Raw genomic sequence first — 18,797 nt, 5'->3', positions numbered from 1 at the left:
CATCCTCCGCCAGTCTCCATGAGCACTTGAGTCCATGTGCAGACATCACAAAGAGACACACGTACACATAATTAAAGGTAAGAAAAATCTTTAAAAATTATGAATTGTAAAAGAAGATATAAAAGTAGGTGGGGTAATAGTTTGGGGAAAAAAGGATCTGAAGGAGTAGGAAGCAGGAAAAAGAAGGGCATTAGGAGTAGATACAACACAGTACATTGTATACATGTACGAAATTGTCAAAAATAAATTATTAAAAATGTGATTTATTTTCTACCTTGTAAGAAAAAACCTTCACACATGGAATCTAGAATTGTCACACAAGAACATACAGCTGCCCTGGGCCAACATGGTGGGAGGAAACACACACTAGGCCCATCCCAGTACCACTTATGTCTGTACAGAGACTTCCAGATAATTCTAGCACAATGCCAACAGCTCACGCCTACCATAGAAGTCCTCTGCCTACAGGGGGACACTAGGGCAGGAAAGTCCCATCCCATTCTGTGTGTTCTTTGAAATTTGAGGCTCAAAAAAAAAAAAAGTGTCAGAAAAAAAAATTTTTTTAAAGGTTGTTTCAAGCTACCAAATTTCAGAGCAATTTCATAAGAATTGAAAAATAACTGGATTCAGGTGTCTTCCACCCCGTCCCACCCCGCCCCATCCTATCTTCCCAGCCTTGAACACAGGGAATCCTCAGGCCAGCCCCAACAGGGAAGCAGAGAGACTGACCACCTATCTTCACCTTTTCTCCCTCTCCTCCAAATCCATCTCCTTAGTCTGATCCCCAGCTTTGTAGGTGCCCACCTGCTGCTGCCTTCCCTTCCTCCCTGCCCCATCTCCAGTGCATCACACAGATCTTCCTCAAACTTTCTTCCCTTGACTTCATCCTTTTATTCCTGGCATTTCACCCAAACACAGAGTAATACACCTTTTTCTCAGCACCTCATGGAACTCTCTCCAAAACTGACCAAATACTCAGAAACAAAACAAGTCTCAACAGATAGAAGAAAGCTGAAATAACACTCTGCATCCTATCTGACTGCCATGGATGAAAGCTGGGTACCAACAACATGAGAACACAAAGAAAACTTACAGACTCGTGGAAACTGAACAACACATTATTGAATGAAAAATTAATTAAGACAGAGATTAAAAAGGAAATTAAAGAGTTTCTCAAGTCCAGTGAAATTTGATACATAATATACTCAAACCTATGGGACACAATGAAAGTAGTCCTAAGATACAAGTTCATAGCACAAGTGACTACATAAAAAATAAAAATAAAAAAAGCAAAAAAGAAAAGGAGAGATTTCATACTGTTAACTTAACAACACACCTCAAAACTCTAGAACAAAAAGAAGAAATCCCACCCAAAAGAAATAGATGGCAAGAAATAATCAAACTCATGATTAACTCAATAAAATATACAAAGAATCTACAAAACAAGATTTGATCTTTGAAAAAAAAAAAGCCAGTAAGATTCTTATAAATCCTTATAAGACACGGAGAGAAAATATCCAAACTAACAAAAATTCGGGATGAAAAGGGGACATTACAACAGACAGAGGAAATCCAGTGAATCATAGGAACATAATTAAAATCCTGTACTCCACCAATCAGATAATCTAAAAGAATGTTTTTCTTAATATATACCGTTTGCCAAAGTTAAATGAAGATCAGATAAGCAATTTAAATAAACCTAAAATCCCCAATGAAATAGAGGCAGTGATTAAAAAGTTTCATAACAATAACAAAAAAATCCCAGGGACAGATGGCTTTCACATAGAATTCTACCAGACTTTCAAAGAAGACTTCATGCCAATACTCTTCAAATTATTTCACAAAATAGAAACAGAGAGGACATAGACTGTGGTGGTTTGAATAGGTATGGCCTCCATAGACTCATGTGTTTGAATACTTGGCCCATAGGGAGTGGCACTATTAGAAAGTGTGGATTGGTGGAGTTAAGTGTGTCAGTGTGGGGTGAGCTTTGAGATTTCATATGCGAGCTAAGCCCACTGTGGTACACAGTTCTCTCCTGCTGCCTGCAGATTAAGATGTAGAACTCTCAACTCCTTTTCAGCACCATTTCTGCCTAAATGCCCCATGCTTCTCACCATGATGATAATGGGTTAAACCTCTGAAACAGTAAGCCACCCCCAACTAAATGTTTTTCTTTATAAGAGTCATGGTCATGGTGACTCTTCATAGTAAACAAAACTGTAACTAAGACACAGATTTCCCCTATGAGCATATATGCAAAAATTATCAATAAAATACTTGCAAACAGAATCCAAGAACACATCAAAAAGGTCATTCACCATCATCAAGTAGGCTTCATCAAAGAGATTCAAGGATGATTCAACATACATAAATTGATGTGTTATCCATCATATAAACAAGCTGAAAGACAAAAACCATATGATCATTCCATTAGATACAGAAGAGTCCTTTGACAAAATCCAACATTTATGATGAAAGTCCTGGAGAGATGAGAGTTACAGGGACATACCTCAACATATTAAAAGAGGTTTATATCAATCCCAAAGACAACTTAAATGGAAAGAAACTCAAAGCAAGTCCACTAAAATCAGGAACAAGACAAGGTTTTCCATTCCCGTAGTACTTGAAGTCTTAGCTAGAGCAATGAGACAACTGAAGGAACAGCAAGGGGATACAAATTGGAAAAAAAGTCCAAGTATTTTTTTTGGCAGATGATATGATAGTTTACATAAGTGACCCTAAAAATTTTATCAGAAAACTCCTACAGGTGATAAACACATTTTAGCAAAGGAGCTAAATACAAAATTAAGTAAATCAAAATCAAACAAAAAACAGTAGCCTTCCTTTATACAAATGAGAAATGGATAGAGAAAGATATCAGGGAAACAACCTTTCACAATAGCATCAAATAACATAAAATATCTTGAGATAATTCTAATGAGGTAGGTGAAAAACTTAAATGATAGAAACTTTAAGACATGGAAGAAAGAAATTGACAAAGACAATAGGTTCATAGATAGAAAAGATTAATATAGTGAAAATGGCTATCCTGCCAAAAAAATCTAGAGATTCAATGCAATGACCTTCAAAATTCTGACACAATTCTTCACAGATCCTGAAAGGGCAATTTTCAGCTTTGCATGAAAACACACACATGCAAAAAGAGGATCACAAAAGCAGTCATGAAAAGACCTGTTGGAGGCATCACCATACCCAACATCAAGTTGTACTACAGAGCTACAGTGATAAAAACAGCACGGTATTGACACAAAAACAGACACACTGATCAATGGAATCGAATTAAACATGCAGACATAAAACAACATACTGATGGACACTTGTTTTTTTTTTTTTATAAAGAAGACAGAAATACACACTAAAAAGAAATCAACATCATAAAAAATGGCACTTGTCAAACTGGATGTTGGCATGTAGAATAATGCAAATAGGTACAGACCTACCTCCTTGTACAAATCTCAACTCCAAATGGACCAAAGGCCTCAACATACAACCAGATACTCCCTGTAGAAGAGAAAGTGGAGAATAGCCTTGAATACGTTGACACAGGAAAAGACTCTCTGATCAGAACACTGATAACAAAGGCATGGAAATCAACAACTACTAAATGGGACTTCTGGAAACTGAAAAGGCAAAGGACACAGTCAATAGGACAAAGGAGCAGCCTACAGAATAGGATGTTTTTTAAACCAACACTACATCTAATAGAAGACTAATACCCAAATATATAAAGAACTCAAAACAAAACAAAACAAAAAAAAAACAAAACAAAACAAAACCAAAAACCTTTCTTGCCCTAACTTCCAAAGTGCTGGAAATATAAATGTGTCCCACTATGATTGTCTTAACTTACTTAGATTCCACATGTTAAGTGAGATGACAAATTCTGCTTGTCTGTGCCTGGCTTATTTCACTTAGTGTCTTTAAGCTTCATCCATGCTGTAGCAGGTGGCAGAATTTTCTTCTCTGTAAAGGCTTGATACTATTTGAGTATGCATATGTACCACATTCTTTAAAAAGTTCACTTATTAATGAATGGGCACTTTAGTTATTCATTTCTTGACTGCTATGATTAGCACTATAGTAAATATGGGAGCGCAGATATTCCTAAAGCACAGCAACTTCAATTCCAATGGATATGTATGCAGAAATGGCATTACTGAGTCTTTGAATAATTTAATTCTCATATTTTAATTTTTTATTTTATGTATATGAGCACTCAATCTTCACATACACCTGCGTTCCAGAAGAGGGCATCAGATCCCTGTGTAGATGGTTGTGGGCCACCATGAGGTTGAAGGGAATTGAACTCAGGACCCTTGAACGAATAGTGTTCTTAACTGCTGAGTCGTCTCCCCAGGACCCTCAATTCTCAGTTTTTTGAGTTACCTTCAAGCTGTTTTCTGAAATGGCTGTGCTACTTTATCATATTGCCCAAAAGAGCCCACACACTTTTACTTCCATATGTCTATGAACTTACCGAAACATCTGTTGGACAATGATTGACTTGTTAAGTAGCTAGCGGATTTTCACTGTAGTTTCAACTTGTATTTCTCTGATATCTTCTTTGAGTCTGCCCGTGTTATTTGCCTGTTTTAAAAAAGAGTTTTTGATGCCGGGCGTGGTGGCGCACGCCTTTAATCCTAGCACTCGGGAGGCAGAGGCCGATGGATCTCTGTGAGTTCAAGGCCAGCCTTGTCTACAAAGTGAGTCCAGGACAGCCAAGGCCACACAGAGAAACCTTGTCTCAAAAAACCAAAACAAACCAAAATAAACAAACAAACAAACAAACAAAGGCGGGGTTTTGGTGTTCTTCCTATTGAATAGTTTGCTTTCTTTATATATTTTGGATATTAGTCCGTTGCATGATGTGTTATTTGCTAATCCTTTTTTTTTTTTTTTTTTCCACTGTGTGTTACCCCTTTACTTTGTTAGTTGTTTCCTCACTGTACAGAAAACTTTTAGCTTCATATAGTCCCCGTTGTTGTCTATTTGGTCTAATGTTGCTTGTGATCCAGGGCTGGGGCAGGGGGTGGGGGGTGGGGGGGTGAACGGGAGCGGGGGTGGGGGCGGGGTGCGGGCGGCTAAGCTGTTAATGTACAGATCAATGTCTCAAACATTCATGCTATGTTTGCATCCGGTGCTTTTATAGTTCAAGTCATCAGTCCATATTGGCGGGGTACCCCTGGGTAAGGGGTGAGGTGACTGTCTTCTGTATGTAGATACTCAGTGTTTTTCACACTAGTCACCGAAGAGACTTTCCTTTTCTCGTTGTAACTCTCCTGGTACTTTTGTGACTAACTTGACCATAAGTTAGTGGGTTTATTTCTGGGCTGTCTATTCTGGTCTTTTAGTTCATGTTCCATGTTTTAATGCCAATAGCATGCTATTTTTATCACCATAATTTTATAGAGAATTTTGAAATCCAGTAGTGATACCCTCTGAGTTTGCCCTCTTGCTAAAGTTGATTTTGGCAATGGCTTGAACACGTCTTCTAAAATTTGTTTGGAAATTAATGCTCAAATTCATATGCTAATGTGCTTAGTGACAGAGCAAATGGGGAGAGGTAATTAGAATTAGTTGTGCTCATGAGGCTGAAGGTTATGATGAGAATATTGGCTTTATACGAAAAGAGACTCTACCTGGCACACTCCCACATCTTGCCCATGGTATGCCCACTGCCAAATACCATACAGCAGGAAGGGCCTCTTACTAAGCCCACCCTGAACTCTTTGGTTATTTCTGAGAACTCTGAGAAATAAGTCTAAATGGTTTCTAAATGATCAATTATCAAGTATTCTATTTTAGGAGCAAAGAGTGGACTAAATGTATTTTTGGATCCATGTAAATTTTAGGTTACTTTTCAATTTCTGTGAAGCATAAATAGTTTTCTTATAAAGCATTTATCACTTTTATTCTACAATCCTTTATTTCCTTTCTTAAGTTCACTTATATAAATTTTATTGATTTTTCTTTTTTTCTTCTTGTATGTGTGTATGTGTGTGCGCATGTGTACGCCCGCGCAAGGACTGAACCCAAGGCCTTGTATATGCTAAGTCAGAATTCTACCATTAAGCCATCCCAGTTCTTTGGAGGCAGAAGAAGGCAGATCTCTGAGTTCAAAGCCAGCCTAGTCTGTATATGAAGCTCCAGGCAGCAATGGCTGCAGTGGGATCCTTTGTCAAACAAAACAATCAGACCAATAAGCAACAACCTGTCGCTTTATTTTTTGATGCTATTGTGAAAGAGATGGCTTTCTAAGTTTTGTTTCTGAAGGTCTAACATTAGCATACAGAGATGCTGTTAATTTTTTAATCCAAAGAGAAAATGGTGCTTTTATTATTTTTCTTTTAAAGAATTGCCTCATGTATTAAATTTATAAGTCTTTGAATGCCCCCTTCCCCATTTGTCATACTGAGGTTATATTACATGTCAAATCTGATTGCAGTGAGCACCATATTTCTATAAAATTTAGGTGGTCTTTTGGAATTTCTTTTTTCTGTTTTTATTAAAAATAGATTCTTTCCTCATACAATATATCCTGATTGTAATTTCCCCTCCCATCCATATCTTCTCCCTTTCTGTCTCTCATTAGAAAAGAGCAGGCTTCTAGGAGAAAACAAAACACAATACATTAAACAAAAGATATCATATTGAAGTTGGACAAGCCTAGTCGACAGAAGTGAAAGAGCTCCAAGAGAAGGCACAAGAATCAGAAACCCACTCATTCACTCAGGAAGCCCATACAAATAGTTAGCTGAAAGCTATAATGTACATATGCAGAAGACCTGGTCCAGACCTCTGTAGGCTCAGAGCATGCTGTCTCAGACTCTGTGAGTTCATGAGGTTCATGGACTTAGAGGGCCTTGTGCTTCTGGTGCCCTCCATCCCCTCTGCCTCTCAATGCTCTTTCTGACTCTTCTTCTGTGCATTTCCCTGAGCTCTAAGGGGAGAAATTTGATGGAGACTTCCCATTTAGAGCTGTGTTCCAAGGTCTCTCAATTCCTTTGTATGTAATGTCTGGCTGTGGTTATCTGTATTTGTTCCCATCTGCTGCAAGAGGAAACGTCTCTGGTGATGGCTGAATCAGGCACTGGAGATGCTATTGATTTTTAAAGGTTACTGCAATAGCACACAAATGTACTGAGGTTGTTTATTTCTAAGAGTCTCAGCTGGGCATGATGGCATATATTTTTAATCCCAGATCTTGGAAGGCAGATCTCTGAGTTCAAAGCCAGCCTAGTCCATATATGAAGTTCCAGGCCAACCATGGCTATAGTGGGATACTTTCTCAAAAACAAAACAAAGTGAAACAAACAAAGAAACAAACAAAGAAACAAACAACAACAAAAACCAATAAAAATCAAGAGAGCTAGAGATAAGAGAGATAGATGATAGATAGATAGATACATAGATAGATGATAGATGGGCGGGGGGGCAGGGAGAGAGAGAGACAGACAGACAGAAAGACACACACACACAGAGTGAGAGAGAGAGAGAGAGAGAGAGAGAGAGAGAGAGAGAGAGAGAGAGAGAGAGAGAGAGAGAGAGAGAGAGATCGTTGGTGGAGACCGTAGGATTTCATATATGATCACAGTACAGACAGAGAATTTCACTTCTTGCATTCTAATTTGAATGCCTCTCACCTCCTATGGGACTAGAATGTCCCCACATGAGGGTGAACAGAACGCTGGGAGTAAGCATCCTGGTCTCATTGCCGACCTCAGGTTATGAGGCGAGCTGAGAGTGTGTCACACGCGGCTTTTCTTCTTTTGAGAAACATTCGTTCTGTGCCAAAGATCACTGAGAGTTTTATACTAGGAAAAGGAGCTGAGTTTTGACAGCGGCTTTTTGTACATCTCTTGTAGTGACTGCATGACGCTTGTATTGGTTGTATGGGAAAATTACCAATTTGTATCTGTTGAGCCATCCTTGCACCTAGAGGATACATTTTATATATAAGGCTAATGATCCTTCGATGTGCTCTGGAAAACAGTGTCCTGAAGGTTTTGCATCTATGCCGTTAGGAATACTGGACTGCACTTTTCTTCTCTGGGGATATATCACTGGCTGTGGTCAGGTGCCATAAGGTCAGACACATGCTTCCTTCCTTCAGTTTGCAGAAAGAACTTAAGAAGCACTGCTATTGTTTTTTTTTTTTTTTGTTTGTTTGTTTGTTTGGTTGGTTTTTTTTTTTTTCTTCAAATGATTCAGTCATCAGGCCATATGGTTCCTGGTTTTTCCTTCAGATAGAGACTTTTAATGAGTGAGCTGATGCCTTTTCTCATTATTGATATATTCAAGTGCTTTGTTTATTTCTAGTTCAGCCTTGGTACATTAGATGCTTCTACAAACTTATTTTTTTTTCCTTCCTTGTCTTTTTTTTTTTCCTTCGTTGCTCATAGCCATCTCCTAAGAATCTTTGTATGTGTTATTAGCTATAAAGTTTCCCCTTTCATGGTCAGATTTTAGCACTTTCTACTTTCTTTCTTTTTTTTTTTTAGGCTTAAGTATTTTTATTTACAAATTATGAACATGTATTTTAGTAAAAAGAATGGTGTTACATTAGGTTTTGTACACAATTTTTTTTAACTTTACATGTCTTTCACCTTTTTCTTTTTTTTTAATTTTATTAATTTATTCATATTACATCTCGATTGTTAGCCCTTCCCCTGTTTCCTCCCATTCTTCCCTCCCTCCCACTTCCCCCCTTCTCCCCTCCCCTATGTCTGTGATTGAGGGAGACCTCCTCCCCCTATATATGCTCTTAGAATATCGAGTCTCTTCTTGGTAACTTGCTATCCTTCCTCTGAGTGCTGCCAGGCCTCCCCATCCAGGGGACGTGGTCAGAAAAGGGGCACCAGAGTTTGTGTGAGAGTCAGATCTCACTCTCCACTCAACGGTGGAGAATATCATGTTCCTCGGCTAGGTCCTGGTAGGGGTTTGAAGCTTACTGCCTATATTCTCCTTGGCTGGTGCCTTAGAACAAAGCGACAGCCTACAGACTGGGAAAAGATCTTCACCAACCCTTCATCTGACAAACGTTTAAAATCCAAAATATATAAAGAACTCAAGAAATTAAACACCACAAAACCAAACAACCCAATTGCGAAATGGGGCTTGGAACTTAACAGAGACTTCTCCACAGAGGAATATCAAATGGCCGAGAAACACTTAAAGAAATGCTTGTCAAGTGGAATCTACTTCAATATAACTTTTTCCTAAGAGAGCAATGATTCCTTGCTAACTATAAATTAATAGTTCCCTTACATGTGTTGTTTCCACAGAAATGATCTCTGCAAGTAAATTTCTTATTATTTTTTTTTTTTCAAAATAAAGTCAGAAATTATACCACCTGGATGTTGTGGTGCAACCCTTTAATCCCAGCATTGCTCAGTTGGGGCAGGAAGCTAAGGGATAAGCTCAGCCTAGAGTACAATAGAAAGTTCTTGTCTCAAAATATGGGCACTTTTGTCAAATTGACTTGTTAATAAAAGATACATGTAAAGAACAAAAAAAAAAAAAAAAAAAAAAAAAAAAGGAAAGAAAGAAAGAAAGAAAGAAATGCTCATCCTCGTTAGTCATCAGAGAAATGCAAATCAAAACGACACTGAGATTCCATCTTACACCCATCAGAATGGCTAAGATCAAAAACTCAAGCGACACCACATGTTGGCGAGGATGTGGAGAAAGAGGAACACTCCTTCATTGCTGGTGGGAATGCAAACTAGTACAGCCACTTTGGAAAGCTATCTCAGAAAAAAGGGAATAGGGTTTCCTCAAGACCCAACCATCCCACTCCTTGGAATATACCCAGAAAATGCCCTACCACACAACAGGGACATATGCTCAACCATGTTCATAGCTGCTTTATACATAATAGCCAGAACATGGAAACAGCCTAAGTGTCTGTCAGTAGAAGAAAAAGAAGACTAAGAAACTGTGGTACATTTACACTATGGAATACTACTCAGCTATTAAAAACGAGGAATTCCCGAAATTTGTGGACAAATGGATTGATCTAGAAATTATCATGAGTGAGTTCACCCAGAAGCAAAAAGAGACAAACGGTATATACTCACTTATATCAAAACACTAGGCCAAGGGATACGTACCACGAAAAACTTTACTTACCAAAAAAGTGGGTCAGAGGAGAGGACATCCTATTGAGACTCTAGGCGAGAGTAGCATGGAAGAAGGGGGAAATAGTAGGACCCACAGGGACCTGGAAACCTACAATAAGAACTTTATGACAGGCAGATCTGGTGGGGTCCTCCTCAAACTAAGGCACTTTCTACTTTCTATGTACTCTAGCTGGTAGTGTTCCAATTCACCTAACTTTTCCAAAACCCAACTCTGTTGCTGATCTCTGCTACTGCTGTTATGACGCATCCATTGGTTCCCTCTGCTCTGCACATTTCCCCTCTATTAACCTTGAACTCTAGTGTCTCAGAGTGTAGTGCTAGACTGTTTATTTGATAGTTCTCCTCTCTTTCAATATAGACATGTCACTATAAATACCATTCTTAGAACTGCTTTGGCTGAAATAGGACTTTCATCCACGGTAGTCCTAGAGCAGAAAAATCAGATGTAAATAAGCAGTTAGCCTACTTCCTGTGATTTCCTCCCCAGAATTTAAAAAGGTGAATCTAGGGCTGGGGAGATGGCCCAGAGGTTAAGAGCACTAAATGTTCTTCCAGAGGTCCTGAGTTCAATTCCCAGCAACCACATAGTGGTTCACAGCCATTTATAATGTGATCTGATGCCCTCTTTTGGCATGCAAGCAGAGCACTGTATGCATAATAATAAATAAATAAATCTTAAAAAAAAAAAAGATGAACCTACAGGAGGACTAAAGGGACACTGGGATTCATTCCAGTTCTATTTGCATATTGTAGAGTGGGTCATAAATTTCACTTGGCTCCATTTAAAGGCAGAAGGAACTGAAGTATACATCTGTTATTGCTCCAGTAACACCCACGGGACCAGGCTTCTTCTAACCTATTAGCCTAAAAGCGGTAATAGAATAGGGTATATCCTAATCTTCTATGGGGTCTCAGAAGGACAGACAACAGTTTGGGTAACCGCAAACAATGGAGGGCTATCTTAGAATCTCTGGCTACACATTTTTTTTTTGTGGGATTCTCCTTTATTCACTTAAATTTCATCTGACAGAAACTAACTGTGCAGTCAGCACTCAAGCCCTGCTGTCTAAATTTGGCATCTATTTCTGACACTTGACACATTTTGGTTTTCCCCACATAGTAGAAAGCTTTAAGGAAAAGCAACTGGACTGGGATTAAGACCCTCCCTGTGCAGATAACTTTGCTGAGCGTGTTCTAAAACCTCAGCGTTCTCCATGGGCTACGTTGTGATTGGCTCACTGTGTCATCTCAGGGGTGTGATCTTGATCAATGTGTGAAACCCTCTTCTGTTCAGAAGTACAGAGAAAGACTTGACCCTGGCAGGCAGAGAAAACAATGGCAGTAAATGAAAGCAGGGAGGGGGCGGGGCGGGCGGGGGAGCTTCACTAACTGAAGTGTAATTTTATTATTCCTTTTTACTCAGGTCAGGTCTCTTGTCCGCCTCAGCCAAGGACAGGCACTCTCCCCTGTATCTCCATCATTACAAAAAGTATCTATGCGGGAACCTGCTAACTTAAAGAATTCTCTATAACACTGCTCCTCACTTAAATTTTCTTGGTAATCATAGCTGAAAGGAGAAAACTACTCTCAGAAGTATGAATTTTACATTGTATCCCTGATCCTCGGAAGCACAATAGAAAACCTGAGGTCTAGAGAGGTCAGCATCCCATGTTGGAAGAGCTGGTCATACTCATGGGTCTCGGGGGAGCTGATAGCAACCTTTCATCAAGGATAACGCCAGTGGGTGACAGTGGGGCAGGGTTTCAGGCTGGAGGGATGTAATGCAACACAAAAGGGACGTTTATGGAGGGCAACAAAGCAAGATGGAAGAGCGCCCATTAAAAACTCGCCTACTGTCAAAATTAATGACTTGATGACCTTATCCTGGCATCCAACAGATATTTATTTAGTATTTACTGTAGGTTTGGATTGATATCTCTCTTCTCTCTCTCCTTCCCTCTCCCCATACCCCCTGTGTGTGTGTGTGTGTGTGTGTGTGTGTGTGACTTTGTCTTGGTCTCTTCTCTCTCTCTTTCTCTCTCTGTCTCTCTCTCTTTCTCTCTGTCTCTGTCTCTGTCTCTCTCTGCCTCTCTCTCTCTCTCTCTCTCTCTCTCTCTCTCTCTCACACACACACACACACACACACACACACACGTCCCTAAATATGTGGCTGATTTGTCATAGATAAAATGAGCACTAGCTGTATGTACTTTAGCGCATGCTTTGAAGGCCCAGTGATGGCTGTCGAGGTGAGAACACAAAGTAGCTGGTCACACTGTGTCGTAATCAGAGAGCAACTGAGTAAACATTGCTCAGCTCATGGTTTTCCTTTTTTCCTCTCTCTTCAGTCCAGGCTCTAAACAAAGGGCATGGTGCCACCCACATTCCATCATCTTCAGTTCTTGTCTTCCCTCTTCAGTTAAATATCTCTAAAAACACTCTAGCAATGTCTAGCAGTGTGTCATCTGGGTTTACACACTTAGTACAGTCCTCAGTGAAGATAAAGCAGCATGCCTGAGGAGTAACATAAATAGGAGATTTCCTTGCGGAAGACGCTGACCGTGGCACACCCTAACTCCTCCAGACGAAACCTCCCATTTACACAGTATTAGTCAACAATGTTTTAATACACATCTTTGAAAATAAGGTTTAGATACATATTTCATCGTTTATGTTATTTTAGATACACATTTTTTAAAATCTAGAAGCTCAAATTTCTAAATTGGTATTTGTTCCCACAGTAAGAAAAACAGTATAAAAAGAACTAGATATAAACCAACACAGAGAGAACAGAGAGAAATCCTTAGCTGTGTGCCTGCTTCTCTTGGGCCCTAGTCACACATCCCTAGGTGCTGGCCTAAGTCATATATTGAAAACTAAATAGTTATTTGGAACCAGCATTACCTCCCACTCTTCTTTGCTGAATCCAATATTGGAAACACACTGGTTGACTTGAATGGCAATGCTTTTCTCATTATCCCTTTTACTCAATTATTAGTACAAATCCCATCTGAACTTAGCTATAAACCAAAAGCTGGGTATTTCCTAGCACACATCAGCATGGTCACCAGTATGTCCATGCCATCAGTAAGGTACTCTTTCAATAGCTGGTGTCTAGCTGTGTTTTATTCAAAAGTCGTTTAACCAGAAGTATGGATATTTTATGAATAAAACATCTACGGTTTTCTTCCATAAAATGTAGGAATAGAGGGGAATACAACAAATTATTAGTTACCAATAGTTGGCAAGGTGGGGGAATGAATACAAAAAGGCTTATGTGATTACATATATTATGCCTCTGTTTGAGCATTTTATCATAAAAAGTCCGAGGACCTGGATGGACACCAAAACTTTTACTGCCACTTATTCTAAATGGTAAAAAATCGATCACCATGCTTGGGCACAAATTTTCTCTCTAAAGAAACCCCAAATATTGTTTTCAGTACATCTTCTATCTCTCCGTCAGTCAGACTCATAAACTCTACAAGATCTATATTGTCTTTAAAGCTGAATCTCCTATAAGTGAGAATGGAGCCCACCAAACAGTAAACTCCTTCCAGAGTCTGCAGAGAACAAAAGGATTTGCTTGTAAACACAGATGCTGGTGACGTCTGAAGGTAGGTATTCATGGACTCAAAGTCTTCAATAGTGCGGGGCTCAAGGGTAAAGGAATAGATTTTTCGATATTTGTACTTCTCTAGGAGGTCTGAGTTAACAAATTCTTGGTTTGGAACATACTGCTCTCTTCTGATTTGGTCCAAGTACCAGGTTCTGTTCTCTTCTGTCAAAAGGAAGATGGCAGGCACCTGAGGCTGACCCTTCCCTGATGTTAATTCCAGGGGCTCCCACATCTGGTAGGAACGTCCAAACCCAGCATCAACAATGTAGTCCTTGTCACAGATGGTCACCTGTACTAGAAGGTGAATCATACCACTGCTGTACTTGTTGGCCAGACTGTTAAAGACATACCCTCCCAACATTGTGGTTTCAAAGCCCAGTTTGGTCAGAACCCAGTACAGCAGATGATTGACCTGGAGACACCACCCACCTCGCTTCTTCCTCACAATTTGATCAAAGATGGTCTCTAAGCTCAGCTCCATGGATTCCCCACAATGGATGTTCAAGTTCTCAAAGGGAATAGCTCGTATCTGGTGCTGAAGAATTTCAGTTAATGTCTGTAAGTCCAGTTTGTTTCTGGGGTTCTGATAACCGATTCTTTCAAAGTATGCTTCAATGTCCATGGTCCCCTAAAGCAAGGAAAATAACCCAAGATAAACATTACTACTTTTGCTCGTGGATTTACTGGCGTAGGATAACTCCAGTTAAAACTCATTTTCAAATACAGTGCCTACAGCTATCTATGTTTATTTTTACCTCATTTTTATGGACTGACTAAAATCAATGGTCATAACACTTAAACAAGTGTTCAGTAATCTCGGTGACCCAGGATGAAGGCTTTTCCCATTTGTCTGAAATGCAGCTCAAATGACGATCCAGACAATAAGTTGCTTAGATGGAGGATGTTCCACCCTCTTCCCCGTGGATGCTCAGTACAAGCACAAAGCAAAAAGCCAGACAAGGACAAACAACAAAGAAAGTCCAGGCAGAATCCATTAAAATAGGTTGCGGGCCAGTTGCTTATAGAATCCAAAGAATTATGCAATATAGTACACAGTTTTCATGGACCATTTACAGAAGCATTAAACATGAAAGACTCAGAGAGAACAACCAGAACTCAGATGTGCTCAGCCCTGTTTGGCTTCTTGCTCAGGATTTGTACTGAGTCTGTGGGGAAGGGAGCAGAACGAGGGGTGGTATATGTCTGCCTGATCACTGGACTTTTGCCTTCCTAGGATTCAGGAAAAAGGAGGAAACAATAATGATACAGGAGGATGGGACTGGAACAAATACTTGGGAACGCATCCTGGGCTTTACAGTGAAATAACAGAAATATTGGTATAAGCAACAGTCAGGTTTGGGTTTTTTGTTTTTTGTTTTGTTTTTTGCTTGTTTGTTTGAAGATTAAATTTGAATTTGAATTCAGGTTTAGTAACTGTAGATTCATTACAAGTAAGTCAGTTTTTCGCCCCTCAGGGCTCAATACTAGCTGTATGTTGTAAGAAAATCAAACCTGGGCATTCTGTGACTACATATATTTCAGTGGTATATTGACAATGCTAGGGTTCAAGGTAAAATTTTGTGGGTGCTTGGAGAGTAGTTGGTGGGAAAGGACATGTGTGAAAATACTATTAGCTTCGCATGCAGCCTCATGATACTGTGCAAAGGCGGATCCTCCCTTCAGCCCGATCAGCAATGTAGACAAGACTTAGATAAGGCTGGGGAGCAAGCTTACACCCTTTGAAATTCCTTAGAAAGCACTTTTATATGTATCTAAGCTCGAAGCAGGTTGTTGGCTTTAATTCAAAAGCATTAGAATGTTTTTTTCTTCGTGGTACAAACTCTAGGAAGGAAAGTTTAAAAATGAAATATAACATGGGCTGGAAGGATGGCTTTGAGAGATTAGGGCACTTGACTCCAAGCTTGACAAGATGAATTTGATCCCCATAACTTGAAAAAGTGGTAAAACACCAGCTCCCATAAATTTCCCTGACTACCCCATGACTGTCATGGAATATAAAGCCGAAATAAGTTAAAAATGTTAAGTATAACATTTTTTTCTTGAAGGCAAAATGGTAGTTATCTGTACCATAAATGATGAGGAGAACCAGAACATCACAAACACAAGAGACTGCATTGAAAAGCGACCATCTGAGCTGCATAGGAATGCTATAGAAAGGATGATGGCACCGTGGTAGCTTCTAAGCCAGGGACTTGCAGATGTACCTGGATGTTCTCTGAAGTATAGGGCCCAGAAGCAACAATGAGGATCATTAGTTGCCATGGGAACAGCAAGATGGGATTTTGCATGCCTGGTTACCACCCAAATTTAGACAGCACACAGAAAATAGTGTGTGTAATGGCCTCCCTCGAGGTAACAACTGTAGCAGGGGACTACAAGGAGATAGAGACAGTGGCAACCTTAATGTGGAATGCCATTAGAGAAGGAGAGGGACAGCTTCTGTGTGAAAGACATGACACCATTCAAGTCACATTCAAGTCTCTCATCTCTTCTGAGATATAAGGCCCAAGCCCCATTCCAGGTGGACATTTCACCATCAGTCAAACTGGATTTAAGGAAGAAACTAAGGGTAGCGACAAGGATACACATGCATGATTAGAAAGTGAAAACAACGAATGAAAATATACCAAGAGATGAGCTATGACAAGCAAGTCAAAAAGAACTATGGGGGGAAAATCTTACTAGAAGTTCTTGGCAGCAGAGTGTATAAAATAGTCTCAGAGAGGTGACAGATGAGGCGACTAAACAGTGTGGTTTATGCAATGAAAAATTTCAAACTTAGAAACTAATTAAGGACATAAAGCAAGACATATAGCAGTTTGCTATAGATAGAACACAATAACACATTAGGCATGTAGAAGGACAGCTTGATGGTCACAATCAAGGACAATGGGAAGATAAAGCCATGTCAAAGCCAGTTAGATGCTGACAGACATACAGAGTGTGTGTGTGTGTGTGTGTGTGTGTGTGTGTGTGTGTGTGTGTGTGAAAATTCTGCAGAAATCATATCAGAAAAACAAGAGTGGTAACCTTCCAGGAAAAATTGAGTTTTATGTGCATGACATGTGAATATATCTATTTAAATTATTGAAATCTAAATTTAAGAGCTACTCAAGCATCTGGCAGAGAAAGAACTAGTTTCATAAGGGAAGATGATATCAGCCTGCCAAGCGAAGGCTCCACAGAAACACGCAAAGGTAAAATGATGGAACCATGTCTACAAAGCACTGCAGGGACACGCTATGTTTGATTATTATTCTGTTAGCATTTCTCCGAATCGGAATGTCAACAGACATGCAAAAAACAATCTCGAGAAACAACTGTGAGCTCTCCTGATGGAGTGCTTCCTCTATAGCAGCCAGTGGAGAGGACAACGTGAAGAAAAGCCAAGAAACTGAGAGGGCGGCATGCAAAGATGCTATAAGCACTGGCTCCTTTTCACACAGGGAAAAGAGTAGACAATGGGGTACACTTTATGGCTCCTGAACAAGTTACTTTGTAGGCCAAGAATTGACCAGAACTAAGAAGACCTAAAGTCAACGTAGGATCATCTCCTTTTGTAACAGCTAACGTGAGCTGACAACATTCTTGTGTAGACAGCACAGACTGCAACTAGTTCCGGGTTCCAGTGGGGCTGTGGCTGGTGAAAGCTTTACTAATACTCTCCCTGACAAGGACAAACACTGTCTTTGATCAGCCAAGGTCAAAGTCCTCAGAGATTAGTCAGCAGTTTCAGTGTCCAACTTTCAGTTAATGTTTATCTTATGAACCACAAACATTGGAGTCATCCAGTCCAAAGTCCAATAATGACTCTGCACCTGTGGTTAGCTATTTTCTGTCGTCATGATTAAAAAGCAACACATGCTACTCAAGAAACTTGGAGGAGGGCATCTCTATTTTGGATCAGTCTCAGAGGCATCAGTCTATGGAGAGTTGGCTCCATCACTGTGTGTCTGTATCGAGACAGAAGTACTATGGTGTCAGGCATACCAAGGCAAACATGCTCACCTCGTGGTGGGCAAGAAGTAGAGATGAAGAGGAAGGAGCCAGTGACAAGATATATTGTTGAATGGCACACTTCCAATGATTCACTTGCTCCAACTAGGCCTTCCTTCCTAAGAGCCCACTCAGCTGTGAACTCAGACCATTGGTGAGGTGAGCACTGCCCTACCCCCGACCCCCACTGCAATTAAATCACTGCCAAGTAGCACCAGCAGCTGGAGATGAGCCTTCTACATCTGAGCAATTCATGGGGATGTTTTGTATTTGAATTATAAGAAGAAATGATATGAGGCAGAAATGTATGGAATCAACAATACAACAAGGACAGACAAAGCAGCCCAGGAACAGTTGGAATGCATGCCTTACCTAAAATGACAAAAATAATCTTAAGAAAATACACTATGGGGTTGGTATGATAGCCCAGTGGGTAACAGCACTTGCTCAAAATCAGACAGATAGACATCATCATCATCATCACCATCATCATCATCATAATAAAAGTTTAAAATATGCCATGAAGCCCCTTACACATACTTCTCTCTATGTGTGCACTGAAGAATAGAGAACAGGGCAAGCCTGTGCACCTAAAGAGGGCAGAGGAGCTTGGAGAGGATTCCAGGCCAAGGTAAGCTCCTGAGGTTCCTGTCAGTAATGCATTTAGACCTGTAAAGTCTTTACCATTTTCACCGCATCTGTGGCATGGCTTATAGGCTTATATGTAAGGCCTTGTGCCCCGTGGACCATTTCGAGGACTCCCCAACAGCTTCTGGGCCCCCTTGCTTCTTTTGGTAAGGGCTGCATAAATAAGTGTCCCCACAGCACAGCTCTGGACCAAGGACTTATTGGCACAAGGTCTTGAAAGCACAGCATCCTTGATTTTGTGTGGATAAACTTTTGATTTATATAGGCAAAGCTACATTCCTCATGGCTTATTTAGTTCACTGGGACATGTTTTCACCCCAGCATCTGGTTTAGGGGAATCTGAGTTT

The 18,797-nt window shown here is 40.0% G+C and overlaps 1 protein-coding gene across 1 annotated transcript; it reads right to left on the bottom strand.

The window, feature by feature from the left end:
• Positions 1–13,392: 13,392 nt before the first annotated feature.
• On the bottom strand, positions 13,393–14,447 carry LOC127209881 (arylamine N-acetyltransferase 2). Its single transcript, XM_051169521.1, has one exon. It carries the CDS (start codon positions 14,405–14,407, stop codon positions 13,535–13,537), a length of 873 nt encoding a protein of 290 aa, XP_051025478.1. The 5' UTR covers positions 14,408–14,447; the 3' UTR covers positions 13,393–13,534.
• Positions 14,448–18,797: the final 4,350 nt, after the last annotated feature.

The sequence above is a fragment of the Acomys russatus genome, chromosome 27 (assembly GCF_903995435.1).
Source record: "Acomys russatus chromosome 27, mAcoRus1.1, whole genome shotgun sequence".
Classification (NCBI taxonomy): Eukaryota; Metazoa; Chordata; class Mammalia; order Rodentia; family Muridae; genus Acomys; species Acomys russatus.
The sequence above is the reverse complement of the archived record's forward strand: the minus strand, read 5'-3'. Positions and strand labels throughout refer to the sequence as shown.